The sequence below is a fragment of the Bubalus bubalis genome, chromosome 16 (assembly GCF_019923935.1).
Source record: "Bubalus bubalis isolate 160015118507 breed Murrah chromosome 16, NDDB_SH_1, whole genome shotgun sequence".
NCBI classification, from domain to species: domain Eukaryota; kingdom Metazoa; phylum Chordata; class Mammalia; order Artiodactyla; family Bovidae; genus Bubalus; species Bubalus bubalis.
Genome location: NC_059172.1, coordinates 54,326,930 through 54,340,415, shown reverse-complemented (window position 1 = coordinate 54,340,415; position 13,486 = coordinate 54,326,930). Strand labels below are relative to the sequence as shown.

Genomic DNA, 13,486 nt, shown 5'->3' with positions numbered 1-13,486 from the left:
TACCAAACATTGGAATTAAATTTACAGGCCAGCTTTTTTTTCTTTGTCACCATTTAAGGAGATTCTTTGGGTTATTATAGATGATAAAATAAATGTTCTGTGTCTCTAATAAAATTAGAAAAAGTAATGCCTATGTAGATAAGTGTCTGCTTCTAGAAAAAGCAGAACTTTCAGATTCTTTTGTTCAGATTAATACAGCTTTTCTACATCCTTTTAAGAAGTACCTTGGGGGTATTATTCCAGTTATATAGAAGAAAAAGTGGAGGCAGGCATGGTATTGATTATTTAACAGTTTTAAATAGGAGAATAATAGGAAAATCTCCATTGAGAATTCTTCAAGGTTTTTTTTTTTTTTTGTCTAGTTTAATGTTAAATTTTCTCTAGATGGTGTTTTATTTCATTTTTCAAACCAAATAAAAAATGATTGTGTGAAATTAATGTTTTTTATTGTATGTTAGTAAAAAGGTACTGGCTTTAAGAGAGAAATTATAATTCCTCTAATTTAATTCTGTCTGTCTGAGGTTATGTGAATGCATGTGTTCTCCCCACTTCCTAAATCTTCTAGTGGGTTTGTTGAAGCAGCTGCTGGTACACCAGCTGGGCTTGACTGAGAAGAGCGCTCAGGAAGACTGGCCACATTTTCCAAGATGCAGGACAGCCTCTCTGGGGGTGCAGGCAGACAGTGGAACCCAGAACCCTGAAAATATTAAGGCCTGTCATCCTGTTGAAGCACAGATGCCCTTTAGAACTGGAACTGGTGACATTTCAACTTGTTACAGTCCACGGACTTCAACTGAATCTTCTGCTCCACGGGATTCAGTAGTACTGGCATTCCAAGAGAGCCAGGCAAGTGACATTTTAGTAATGGACCACATGATTATGACCCCAGAGATGCCTCCCTCAGAGCCAGAAGGGGGTCTTGATGAGAGTGGAGAGCACTTTTTTGATGCCCGTGAAGCACATAGTGATGATAATCCATCAGAAGGTGATGGAGCAGTTAAAAAGGAAGAGAAGGATGTTAATTTGCGCATCTCAGGCAAGTTCCTTTCACATTTAAACTTTGATTTCCATCATCGTTATTTGTCCTGTGTGCTGAAATCAATGTTGCTTGGATATCCATGTATGTGTTATGTATGTGTTATCTCATGTGTGTGCCTATGTGTCTGTGTATAGTGTCTGTTCTTTCATGCAGTGAATACTGTATTGACTCTATCCTGGGCCCCATCCTAGGTCCTGGGAGATGGAACAGTGAATAAAACACAAAAAAATCCACTCTTCTCATGAAGCTTCACCACCACTTGGGGAAAGAGTAAATAAGTTACCAAATAAACAGATGTCAGATAGTAAGGATGATACAGAAAAATAAGTCATACTGAGGGGCGCAGACAGTAAGGAGGAAGGACAGGGTGGTCAAGGAAGAAGGCCTCTCATGAGGTAGCACTTGAGCAGAGACCCAGGGGAAGGGGAGGAAGACGCTGTGTGGGTGTCCAGGAGTAGAGTGTTCCAACAGAGGAGGTGAGCACACAGTCTGCGAGGCCAGAGCAGGCATTCTGTGGTTAAAGAGCACAGGCTGTGGGAGAAAGTGGTGAGAGATGAGGCCAGGTAAGTGGTCATAAGATCATATAGGGACCTGGTAGTTTTCAGCTTTTAACTTGTAAAATGCTAGCAAACATGAAGTTATTCCAGAATTACCAGGAATGTTTGCTAAGTGTAGCTTTAATCTGAAGTAAGAAAATTCTGATGTCCTGAAAACATAACTTGGAAATTTGGGACTTAATGGTCTTTCCCCCTCTTTAATAGCTTTTAAGCTATTTCAGATATTAAAGAATCCTCTGGCAATGCAGGAGACCCCAGTTCGATTCCTGAGTCGGAAAGATCTGCTAGAGAAGAGATAGGCTACCCACTCCAGTATTCTTGGGCTTCCCTAGAGGCTCAGCTGGTAAAGAATTTGCCTGCAATTCAGGCCACCTAGGTTTGATCCCTGGGTTTGGAAGACTCCCTGGAGAAGGGAAAAGCTACCCACTCCTGTATTCTGACCTGGAGAATTCTATGGACTGTATAGTTCATGGGGTTGCAATGAGTCAGACACGACTGAGCAACTTTAACTTTCACTTCAATAGCTTTTAAAGGTGTCAGCACATCACCCCACATCTATTTTCCTATGTGTTGGAGGTGGTACTAACGTCTTCAACCTGTCCTGTGTCTGTCCGTAGGAACCTATCTGATTCTTGATGGCTATGACCCGGTGCAGGAGAGCTCCACAGATGACGAGGTTGCTTCCTCGTTCCCCCTTCAGCCCGGGGCAGGCATCCCCTCTCTGGACTCTGGACACCAGCAGCAGCCTTCTCCCCAGAATGCTCATTCTGATGGGGCTGTTTCACCGTTCAACCCAGAATTACTGGTCCAGCAGCGCTGGGGAGCTATGGAGGATTCCTGTTTTGAGATCCAGAGTCCCTCTGCTTGTGCTGATTCACAAAGCCAGATCATGGAGTACATTCGTAAAATAGAGGCTGACCTTGAACACTTAAAGGTACCTCGGACTTCATCCTTAGGAGTCGGATATAAGAAACACATTTAACAGAGAGGAAGTATAGAATGATCAACATGCTGATGTCAGTAACCTTGCTGAGGGTCTAGATTTGTGTGTTTTCTCTGACCATTGTCTGTGAGTAGACCTGGATGAAAAACTAAGGTCGGCATTGTTTTATCTGGTTACATATCACAAGAGCAGAAAAAGTTGTACTCTGTAAACTGTGTGTGTGTATGGCTTTCAAAGTTTAAGGACCTAAATACATTTGGGATGATTGGCTGACCTCCATGAGAAGATGTGAGCAATAAGCTGAGATAGGTGGAGTTTGTGTAGTTAGGAATCTAGGCTGGGAAGTGCCTTAACTTGCCATCACCTATTAATTATCTGTGAATTGTAGGGTGATGTTGATAGTTTCCCAGATGCTGTGACAGAGAGAAATTGTCTCCAGTGGCTCCAGTGGTAATCTAAAGACCTGCCTCTGAGTAGGGGTTCTGTAAATGGGCAATTGAAGATGTCACTGTGTGAGCCTTCACTGCAGAACTGACCTGTGTGGTCATTTCTGACAACAGGACTCTGTAAGTTTGCCATCCGTGGGCACAGGTACCAGAGCCCAGATGTTTTGTCATGACATTACTTAGAGGTTTTGGGGGCAGAGTTCAAAGTGTTCTTAGTCTCTTGGGTAAAGATTGGTCTCCCTTAGTTTTTCTTTCACCTTCATGTGATAGGTTTTCCTTTCTTTGTAGGATTACATATAGGGATGTCCTGTGGCTGGTAAGATTCTAAGAGGCCTTCGAGGGCACATTGGCTCTAACTTAGTTCATGCCACATATGGGATCGTTTTCAGGGTGACTCCAGGGCAGGAGGGAATAATCACCTCTAATAGTTGCCCTCTCCTCTACTTTCTTCTGCATGGGAACATTTTAAGTTATTCACTCAAGGGAGAAACAGGTAAAAGGAAATGAAATTTACTTCTTTTTTTTCCCTATTAACAAAAATTTTAATGATGTTAATGTTAAATTTGACAGCTTAGACCTGTAATATACAAAAGCCTTCTTTCCTATTTTCAAAATAAAGTTTTTTTTATTTTAATGATGTTTGAATGAAAAACCTGTGGGTTTTATTTTACAGAAGGTGGAGGAAAGTTACACCATTCTTTGCCAAAGGCTGGCTGGATCAGCCCTCACAGACAAGCACTCAGGTGTGTGAACGCTGTGGGTTTCTGACTCAAGAATCATTCTGCCTGAACAGTCCATTGAATGAAATGATTTATTAGTCTTTAAAGTGAAAACCTTGTGAGATTCTGTTTCATCTCTTAAAAAAAAAAAAGATACTTGTTTCCGAACATCATGCATCAAGCAGAGGCCACCGTCTGCTGACTCGGCTCTTCCTCAAAGAGGAGCCGCAGTTGTCAGTCCCCACGCCACCCGCGTTCTGTTGTCCTTCCCCTTTGCAAAAGCAAAAGGCAGAGCTGCAGGGAGGGGGTAAACCGAGGCTCCGTAGCGGCGGAGGCAGGCCCTCCTCGGGTCCTGCTGTGCTTTCCTGTCTCCCAGGGACCACAGGTGGTTCCCGTGTTCAGTGCAGCAGTCTGTACTCATTTGCCTTCGTTCTTTTGAATGAGGCTATTCCGATCCAGAAACAAAGATGTTAACAAGGTCCACAGGTTTCAGATGTATTCTCTGTGTTAATTTTATTTATTATTTTTTTTTTAATTCATGTATGTATTTTTGGCTGTGCTGGGTCTTCATTGCTGCGAGGGCTTTTCTGTAGTTGCGGCGAGCGGAGGCTACTCTCCAGTTGCAGTGTATGGGCTTCTCATTGTGGTGCCTTCTCTCGTTGCAGAGCATTGCCGCTAGGGTGTGTGGGCTCAGTAGATGCGGCTCGCGGGTCTAACACACAGGCTCAATAGCTGTGGTGCACAGGCTTAGTTGCTCCTCGGCATGTGGGATCTTCCCAGATCAGGGATTGACCCCGAGTCTCCTGCATTGGCAGGCGATTACTTTACCACTGAGCCACCAGGGAGGCCCTCTCTGTGTTAATTTGAACTCATTCTTTCTCCTTAATTTGACCTCTACACTTCTTTGTTCTTCCCAGATAAAAGTTAGAGCCATGTGTCCTGGAGGTGACTGCAGGTTGTTGGATTTGAGCACCAGCCTTGTCTCACCATGTCCTGGCTCCAGTGTGGACGCTGAGAGAGAGTATGACGTGTGACAGAGGATCTGCCTGCAAACACCCTGGGGGAGCCACGCCCTCCGGGGCCCAGAGCAGGACTGGGTCTTCACAGCCTGGCAGCTGCACAAGTCTGTCCGCGAGGGGACATCCGTCCTCTCGCCCTGCTCTTCTCACTCTTGGAAATCCATTTTGATTCAGAACAAAAACCAAATGTATAGAGCTTTGGGTGTAGAATATGAAATTTTACTTAGACTTAAGAGAAAGAGAAAATCAGATGTATTTATTTGACTTCATTCCGTATTTGAAAGCACATTTTAATTTTTATTTTGCCATGTTTTGTTTTAATTGAGTAGTGAGAGTTTTAGCCCTTTGTATTTAGTACACCCAAGGATTGACTGCTCCTGAAGCAAAGAGTTCAGGATGGGGTATCAGGAGGTGGCTGGAGAGGTGAAGAGGGGGAGGGAGTGGGCAGAGGAGAGAGGAGCATGAGGTCTCTACCGAAGGATGTCCCGTGCCCTCTGCTGTCCCATAGGCTGCTCGTCTGAGGGTCCCCTCAAAAGCGTACTCAAAAGTCCTCTGCCGCAACTCCTCCGAGCAGAGGACTTGAGCTTTGTGCTCCCAGGTGCGGGGCTTCCTCCCACCCGAGGCCAGCACCTCTTCTCTGTAGCTGGGATCCGCTCCCGATGAACAGGAATCCTCAATGTACTAAGTAGCAGGCACTTGAAAATGGGTGTGTTTTCTTCTATCGTCTCCTTTTCTGTTGAGGTTTGGGATTTGGGAGGGAGAGGAAAGCAAATTTTATTTTCTTGACTATAAATTTGTTATCCTTGGTATTGTTTCATTTTTATAATTATACATTAGACCTTGGCACTTGTGTAAAATAATCCCTGCCAGCTGAGCAGGAAGTGAAAACAAGCAGAGATGCTTCAGGTGGAGGCAGGGGTGGGGGCTGCTGAGGAAGGGTGGGATGGGAGCGGGTGAGAGTGTGGGAAGGTTATGGAACTGAATCACTACTGAGTTGAACAATGGCTTTCATGAGCCACGGGTACTGCTGAGTATAAGGCCAGTAAAATGTTAGTACCTGGAGGTTTGACTCTGATTTTTGCACTGATGGTGCCAAAGGGCTCTTAGAGTTTGAGAAGAGAGCCAAGGGTGGAGTGGAGGAGGATGCGGTGGAGAAGGCAGAGCTGCTCCAGCCAGCTGCAGAAGCACATCCTCGGACTTCACTGCTGGAGCTTTTTCCACACTGGTGCATGACTGACCTTAAAAATTGCAGACCAGAACATACACTGGATACTGCAGGCAAGGCGTTGGGAACTGCCTGCTCTAGAATGAATAGTAGCCCTGGCAGCACCCTCCAGAGGATAAATGTTTCAGAACTGTAACTTGAGAACTCCCTTCAGTTCTGTTGGCTTTCTGTGGTTTTCTTTGTGCATCAGGTATATATTAATGTGTTTTGAAGTATTTTTGCCAATCAAAAACGAAATCATTTGTCAAATATTACAATTCTGTTAATACACAAGGAGTTGATCCACTGCTCATGTCTTTCAGTAGTACCCTCTGAACTCTGTGGGTAGTTAGGATGTAATTTTACTCTCCCCTGCCATCCCCTCACCATCTGCCCAAAAATATATATATATACATATATATATAATATATATATAAAATTTCCCCCCATCATAAGTGGTAAGGATTCCCAACTGCGTTTATAAACACCACTACAACTTAGCAAAGCTCATCTATGTCCAGATTCTTGTTTCTGTCTTTCCAAAAGTGATCTGTGTTTTTAAATAAACCAACTTGGATCGTTGGACCTCATCTATAAATTAGAATTTTATTTTGATTTATAGCCCAAGTATAAATTAAAATGGGATTAAAAAATTTAGAAGCAGAAGCTAATATATAAGTAAAGCTTGGGACTTGAACTTTCTGTGTCTCTTAAGAGAAACAAGTAGAAACCAAATGGTTACATTGTGCTGCTGGAAATAATGTAGTCACTCCCAACTAAAAGGGGTACCTGTAGTTACTTGACACTAATACCATCAGTGGGCAGTTAATCAGAAGAAAGGTAAATACAAATAGAACTTTCATCTTAACTTCAGATAGTACAGGGTCATTGAATAATTCCCTAGCACTCAGTTATTTAAGAAGATTTGTACGTTAGCAGAGTTTTAGTTTCTCTTCTGGTTCAGCCAACCCCTTGTCCTTAGCAACTATTTGCTTTTCTTTTTCCTGAAGTTTAACCTCTCCTTGGAACAAAAACAGGGCTAACTGGAAAAATATTTTGACCGTTGCTCTTGTGCCTCCAAATAAATTCATTTCTAGATCTTCAAATGAAGCCCCCAAATGAAATCTAATTCTGAAAAGATTCCATGATTTTGAGTTTTCTTTTTTATCTCACCAGCCTCATGTCTTCCTCCTCCTCCTCATCCTGGCCTCCCATGCTCTCCTTTTTTTTTTTCCCTTTTGTCCATTATAATCACATCCATCCTACTTTGATACTATACCTGCCTTTCAGGACAATGGAATTAGGTAATCTCTTTTTGGGTGAGACTGATGACTGTCAAAGCCGTTTTCTCAAAGTTGGTGACTGAAGTTGGAATCAACTTCCATGTGGAAAGATCCAAGGGCAGTGGACAGAGCCACCTTCCCAGAGCAGGAGAGCTGGTTTTAGCTATCGTGACCTGCCGTGACCCTGTGCTCTTTCCGGTGGCCCTAAGGGGTCCCTTGCTGTTAAGTGGCAGCTTACATTTGCGGTGTCTCTTTCCTTTTCAGAGAACAGAGTTCAGCAAGGCAAATCAATAAACCCCAAAGTGCTGTAATTTAAAATCATGATCACTGCCCTAGAAGTCATATATTTCGTGTACTTTAAAACCAGCTATGAATAACTCGGACTGCTTGGGTTATCTTTGGCTATTAGGACCTGAACTGTAACTATTTATTATAATATGCTACAAAAAAGGTGCTTTTTTGCTTTCTTTTCCCTAAAACAACTTTGATCGACCGTTAGAAAGGATGAGTCCCTCTCAAAAATTTTTTTTGTTAATTTGTCCTTGGAGGAGGGTGGGGAGCTAGTGTGATAGTCAAGGAGAAAAGCCCACTGTTCCCTTATTTTTGAAGCTAAAGAAAACAATTATGCCTACTGTGAGTTGTCTTTTGCTCGCATACTTTTTTCTTTTTGATATCATTAAATTCAGTGTATTATGTGGAGCTTCTATATTTCAAACTGGAAGCAGTCTTCTTTGAAGGTGGTATATGATGTAATTTTGAGCTACAAGAGCTTTGGTCAGTCTTTCCTCCCCTATATATCACAGGGGGCAAGGTTCAAAACTGTGTACAGAGGACCTCAAGATAGAAAATTAAGCAGGACCTTCCAGTCATCTTTCTGCTGGCTAACTTTTTATTCCCTAGAATTACCATTCCTGTTTTAAATCATATTTTTTTTTCCTCTGACTCCTCCACCACTTTTCAAAGTGATCTGCATAATTATTCTTTCCTCAAGAAAAGAGTTCCTTTGCCTTGTTCTTCTCCACTGGTACTGATGGTTTTGAAAATAAACTGGTAGGAAAAAAAAGTGTACCTCCTAGAAGGAAGCCCTGCCCGCCATTTCCAGGTGCCAATGGCTAAGCAGGTGTGCCGCAAACATAACTGTAACTTGTGCACACTGTGGGTCACTCTTAATCAGCCTCTTCCTACTAGAGCATTTTATTTTCCTTGTTCACCGTACAATCATGTACTACTCTTTAACAGAAATTACTTTTAAAGAAATCTGGAACTATCTTAAAAAAAAAAAAAAACTTTATTAATAATCATGTATTTTTACTGATCACATTTTGAAATGCCTAAAAGACTTTATTGTTCTAATTATCCAGATGTACCTTTGTAAAATAGCTCTTTTATGAATTAGCTGATAAGGCTGTATGTTTCTGGAACAAAATATTGGTCATCTAAAAACTCTGTTTTCTGGGGTCTGGGAAAATAGAAGAATGAGAATTCAAATATTAAATATGCTTAAAGGAACCAAGTATGTGACTTTTTATTTACATTCCTGTTGATTTGTCTTATTCAGGTTATCTTAGAGAAGTTTTGACACCAAGGAGGCCATAATTAATCTCACTGGCGGTGACTGTCAGGCATCTTCCTGCTGGTCAGAGCATCTTTACTAGTGAGGCCAGCCAGTTGACCTCTGTAACATGTAAACTTCCATGGGGACACTCACAGCTGGAATTGCCCCAGCATCTGGGGCAGCGTTGTTTGGGGTTTTTTTTTTTAACAGTTTTATTGGGATATAATTCATTTACTGTACAATTTACTCATTTAAAATGTACAATGATTTGGGGCCTATTACATTATTACTTTTTAATGGTAGTAAAATATATATAACATAAAAACTTTAAATGTACATTAGTGGGGTAAATGGAGCAGCTTTTATGGCTTACTTAAAGGTAACTTTGGTTTAATGCTACCCTAAATGAAGTAAGACGTCTTTATTACCATTCTTATCCCCGGTGTTGGACTTCCTAAACTACCAACCATTTCTATGCTTTTATGGATCCCATTTCAACTCTTTCATTTCAAAACCTTAAGCTGTAGGCTTTGGGGTATGTTGGTTTCTACATAGAGGCATAATTTGATTTATTCTTCATATATTTTAGTTTCCAGTTATTTAGCATGTGTTTGATAGATCTAATAAGCATAATAATAAAAAAAAAAATCAGTGGCGTTCTTGGTGGCCTAGTGGTTAGGATTCTGGCTTTCGCTGCAGTGGCCTGGGTTCTGGTTCAGTCCCTGGTTGGGAAACTGTGATTGTGCAAGTCATGTGATGCCGCCAAAAAATAAATAAAAGTGCTTAGTGTTTTGTAGATCCTTTACTTAAACCTTAAAAAGTTAAGTCAGATGTACTTTGCAGCAATTAACCTGTCTGTATAAGCTCTGCTTATAAACATAACTGATAGAAGAAATAAATACCCATACCTTCTTACAGGAATGGAGAAGATCAAACTCTTGTCTTTGCATGTGAGCATTTACTTCCACCTTTTGACTGGTTCACCAAAGTTTTAATGCCAGCTTGAAAGATAAGAGGATCTGTCCTCTTAAAAAATTTACTTCTCAATTAAAACTTTATATCTTCCCACTATGACGAAAGTCGTGAAACATTACAGATAATTAGCTAGATGTAGGTGTTTTCCTTTTTTCTTCTGTAATGTCAAGTATAATTCTAGAGGCTAATTAAAAACACTTCTTGATTTTAGCTGTCAGGGAATATGATTGTTTTGCCACCTATTATTACCAGTGAGACATCATCATTCCCTGGGCATCAGCCAAGGTCTTGGTTTGAAATTATTTAAGGTAGGTGGAGCTCTTTCTATTTCAGTCTTTCCCCCCCCCATTTGATTAGGGTGCTATTGGAACTATAAGTCTTCCTTTACAGAATTTTATTTTAGAGGATCCTTTTTTTTGTATATGTGACCACAGGGATGGGGCTTCCTGAATACATTCTGATCAATAACAATAGTTAGGGTAGATATTGGTGATCTTTTCTTCTCTCTGTATATTTTAAAATTTATTTTAATTGAAGGATAATTACAGTATTATGATGGTTTTTACCACACATCAACATGAATCAGCCATAGGCATACATGTGTCCCTTCCATTCTGAGTGCCCCTCTCACCTCCCTCCCCACCCCATCCCTCCAGGTTGTAAGAGCACCAGCTTTGGGTGCCCTGTGTCATACATCAAACTCCCATGTGGTGATCTTTTTAAAACTTTTGGAGAAATGTCAATACAGAGAAATTTTTCTGCTATCTTATTATTTAAAATATTGAAGGCAGCAGGATATAATGTGGCAGTTCGCAATCTTTTTGATCTCAGAACCACTTCATAATGCTTAAAAATTATTGAGGACCTTATGGAGGAACTTAGGTTCATGTAGATTATTATAGCTATCAATATTATTAGAAATTAAAATGAGAAAATGTATAAGAAGTGAGAAAAGCAGTAACAATTCATTCTAAAATAATGATAAACCCATCACATGTTTTTATGAAGAATTCCTATATTTTCCACAATAAAATTGTAAGAGCATTTAATCTCTAAGATCTGCCATAATAGAAGGTAACTGAATCCTAGTATCTAGGTCTCTGTGCAGTCTAGTATAATACATGGTTTTTGTTGAAGTAGATGAGGAAAATCTAGCCTCACCCAGACATACATTTATAAAAGGGAAAAAGAAGAGCTTTTCCAGATAATTTTAGATATTCTTTTTTGATAATACACTAAAATTTGATAAGTAGTGATTTTTTTTGAACAGCTGCAGTGTGGAGTCTGAAGTCCTATCAATGAAATTGTTATACTTTGTTATGCTCAAATCCATCAATCCATATAATACTTTAAATGTGTCAAGAATGGAATATTTTCCAGGCATGATTTTGTAATAGCCTGTATTGATCATTTGGAAAATATTGGTTTACCACATTATTCAGGTCTTCAAATGTTAACACATTTCTTTCTATATGTCAATCACACTTGTTAATAACAACAGCCAGTCTCATCAGAAAAGTCTCAGTTTCCAAAGTTTTTAATTTTTGCTTGAAAGCTCACATTTTATTGTTGGCAACAAATGCAGTTGTTTTCCTCCCGATAACAGGCTCACTTTTTCGTTTTTGAGGAAATATCTTGCCAAATATGCAAATCTGAATAGCCAACCTGTCATTCTTTCAAGTTCAAATACTCTTCCATTTGGGAAAAAAAAAAAAAAGTGGCTTATCTAGCGTCCAACTCAAATAGTTGCACAAGTCCTAATACTTCTCCTCCAGACACAGTTGTGGTGCTTTTGTGTGTGACAGAGGTGCTTTATGCGTTTTTCTCATTTTGTCTCAGAGTTTTCACAAGGTATGTACTCAAGGATTGTGATTTCATAAAGTTTTAAAATTGTTACTGCTTCATCAAGGGCATTCCAAAGAGAAACTGGCCCTGTTAGTACTGTACAGGAGTGGCAGGAACGCAGGGATTCTTAGTAAAATTTGGCGTCGCTGCCTGGATTTCGGCTAAGACCACCAGCAGATTTCCGCTCAGTTGCTTTTGCACCATGAGTGCAGAGTTAACAGTGGAAAGGCAAATGGTGTCTTAATAGTTTCATGAAAACAATTTTGATTCCCTGGACCCTGTGAAAGGGTCTTGGAAGCCCTGAGGGCTTGCAGACCATACGTGCAGAATTGTTGATGCAGTAAAAAGGGCCTGGACGTAGATGATCTAGGTTCATTTCCAGCTCTTCTCCTTACTTGCTGTACAATCTTGAGTAGATTACTCTTTCAGTTTCCACTTTGTAATCTGTAAATTGGGGTGGATAAAACTTATCCTGGGCTTCTCTCGTGGCTCAGACGGTAAAGAATCTTGCCTGCAAGGCAGGAGACCCAGGTAGGATCCCTGGATCAGAAAGATCCACTGGAGAAGGGAATGGCTACCCACTCCAGTATTCTTGCCTGGAGAATTCCATGGACAGAGCAGCCTGGCGGGCTACAGTCCATGGGATCGCAAAGAATCGGACACAACTGAGCAACTGACACAACACTTATCCTGAGAGCGCTGGTAAACGAGAAATTATGTGATTGGTGTCTCCAATTTTTTATTCATTGTAGGATTTAGTAGTTAAAGCAGGAAAGGTGAAAAATGATACATTTAGAAAATGTAAATATTTTACCAATATAACCATATTTCATGTTTTATAATGGTTCTGTGTGTCTAAGCCCTAGGTTCTTAAGGTGTGTGGTGTGTGTGTTTATTTTTAAAGAATTGGTTGCTGACCTCTAACAATAATAATATAATATATAATATAATAATATACTTGTTTACTCCAATTGTTCTTCTAAATGTAAAGAAAAAAAATCTGCAGTTTTAGAGAAATCTATTTATTGGAAGCCTGTATATTATGCTGTTTTGATGCTCCTATTATAGGGGGTGGATTGTGGTGGTGGATGCTCCACAAACTTCAGTAATCATATGGGATGAGTGGTTTTCATCTTGTTTCCTATATGCAATGTGCTAGGATTGGAGTTAGGGTTACTACTTGGGTTTATCTTCCAGTTAAAGCTAGATCGTGGTGGTTTTGAAACGGTTTTATTCTCTTAAAAATATATGAGCTACTCTCATTCTTTATAATTAATGAGAGACTGAGTTGTATTGTGGTTATTGAATGAGAGTCTTATGTTTTTAAAAAAAATGCACTGATGGTCATGTCTAAAAACCGTGGATGATTTTCACATGAAAATCATGATAGTACTTTGAGATGAACTTTTTGGAGAACCCAGATCCTATAGCCCAGATACTGTGGCCACCAGTCCATGGTGTGGCAAGGTTTCTGAGATTTCTCTCTACCTTTCATCCTATCCATAAGGAGAGGGCCATACATATGGCAAGGAAGCAGGACTACAGCAAACCTGAGTTCTCTCCACTCCCTGCTCTGTTAGCTGGTTATCTAAGCTAGAATAAGTTCCTACCTTATCTGGGCCTCTGTTTTCTCAGCTTTCGCTGAGCAAGTCTGTGAAATGGATTACACCGAAACATAGAGACAGCTTACCTCTTGCTTACTAGCTATTCTCAGGGAAGCTCTATCCTTTCCCCACTGCATATGTTGTTCCAAATCAGAATATAATTTTAGTATCACTCACTGAAGTCTGTCCCTGGACGTTTCTTTTTCTTCTGTTCTTTGGAGTATTTATCTTGTTATTTTGATAGCTTCCTCTAGTTCAGTATTACCTATAGTCTGATGAAGTGAAATCATCATTTTT

General features: G+C 40.4%; 1 protein-coding gene across 5 annotated transcripts in view; it reads left to right on the top strand.

Moving 5' to 3' along the window:
- Window positions 1-8,719, top strand: part of ARHGEF12 (Rho guanine nucleotide exchange factor 12) — a 168,459-nt gene extending 159,740 nt beyond the window's left edge. For 4 of the 5 annotated variants that reach the window (XM_044929608.2, XM_044929609.1, XM_025266751.2 and 1 more), the window contains 4 exons: window positions 566-1,036; window positions 2,214-2,530; window positions 3,659-3,728; window positions 4,622-8,719. In XM_044929608.2, the coding sequence (XP_044785543.1) occupies window positions 566-1,036; window positions 2,214-2,530; window positions 3,659-3,728; window positions 4,622-4,632 (869 nt within the window). In that variant the 3' untranslated portion in view covers window positions 4,633-8,719. Of the gene's footprint in view, window positions 1-565; window positions 1,037-2,213; window positions 2,531-3,273; window positions 3,479-3,658; window positions 3,729-4,621 lie in introns of all 5 variants that reach the window. The other variant, XR_006545369.1, reaches the window with a different exon arrangement.
- The last annotated feature ends 4,767 nt before the right edge of the window (window positions 8,720-13,486 follow it).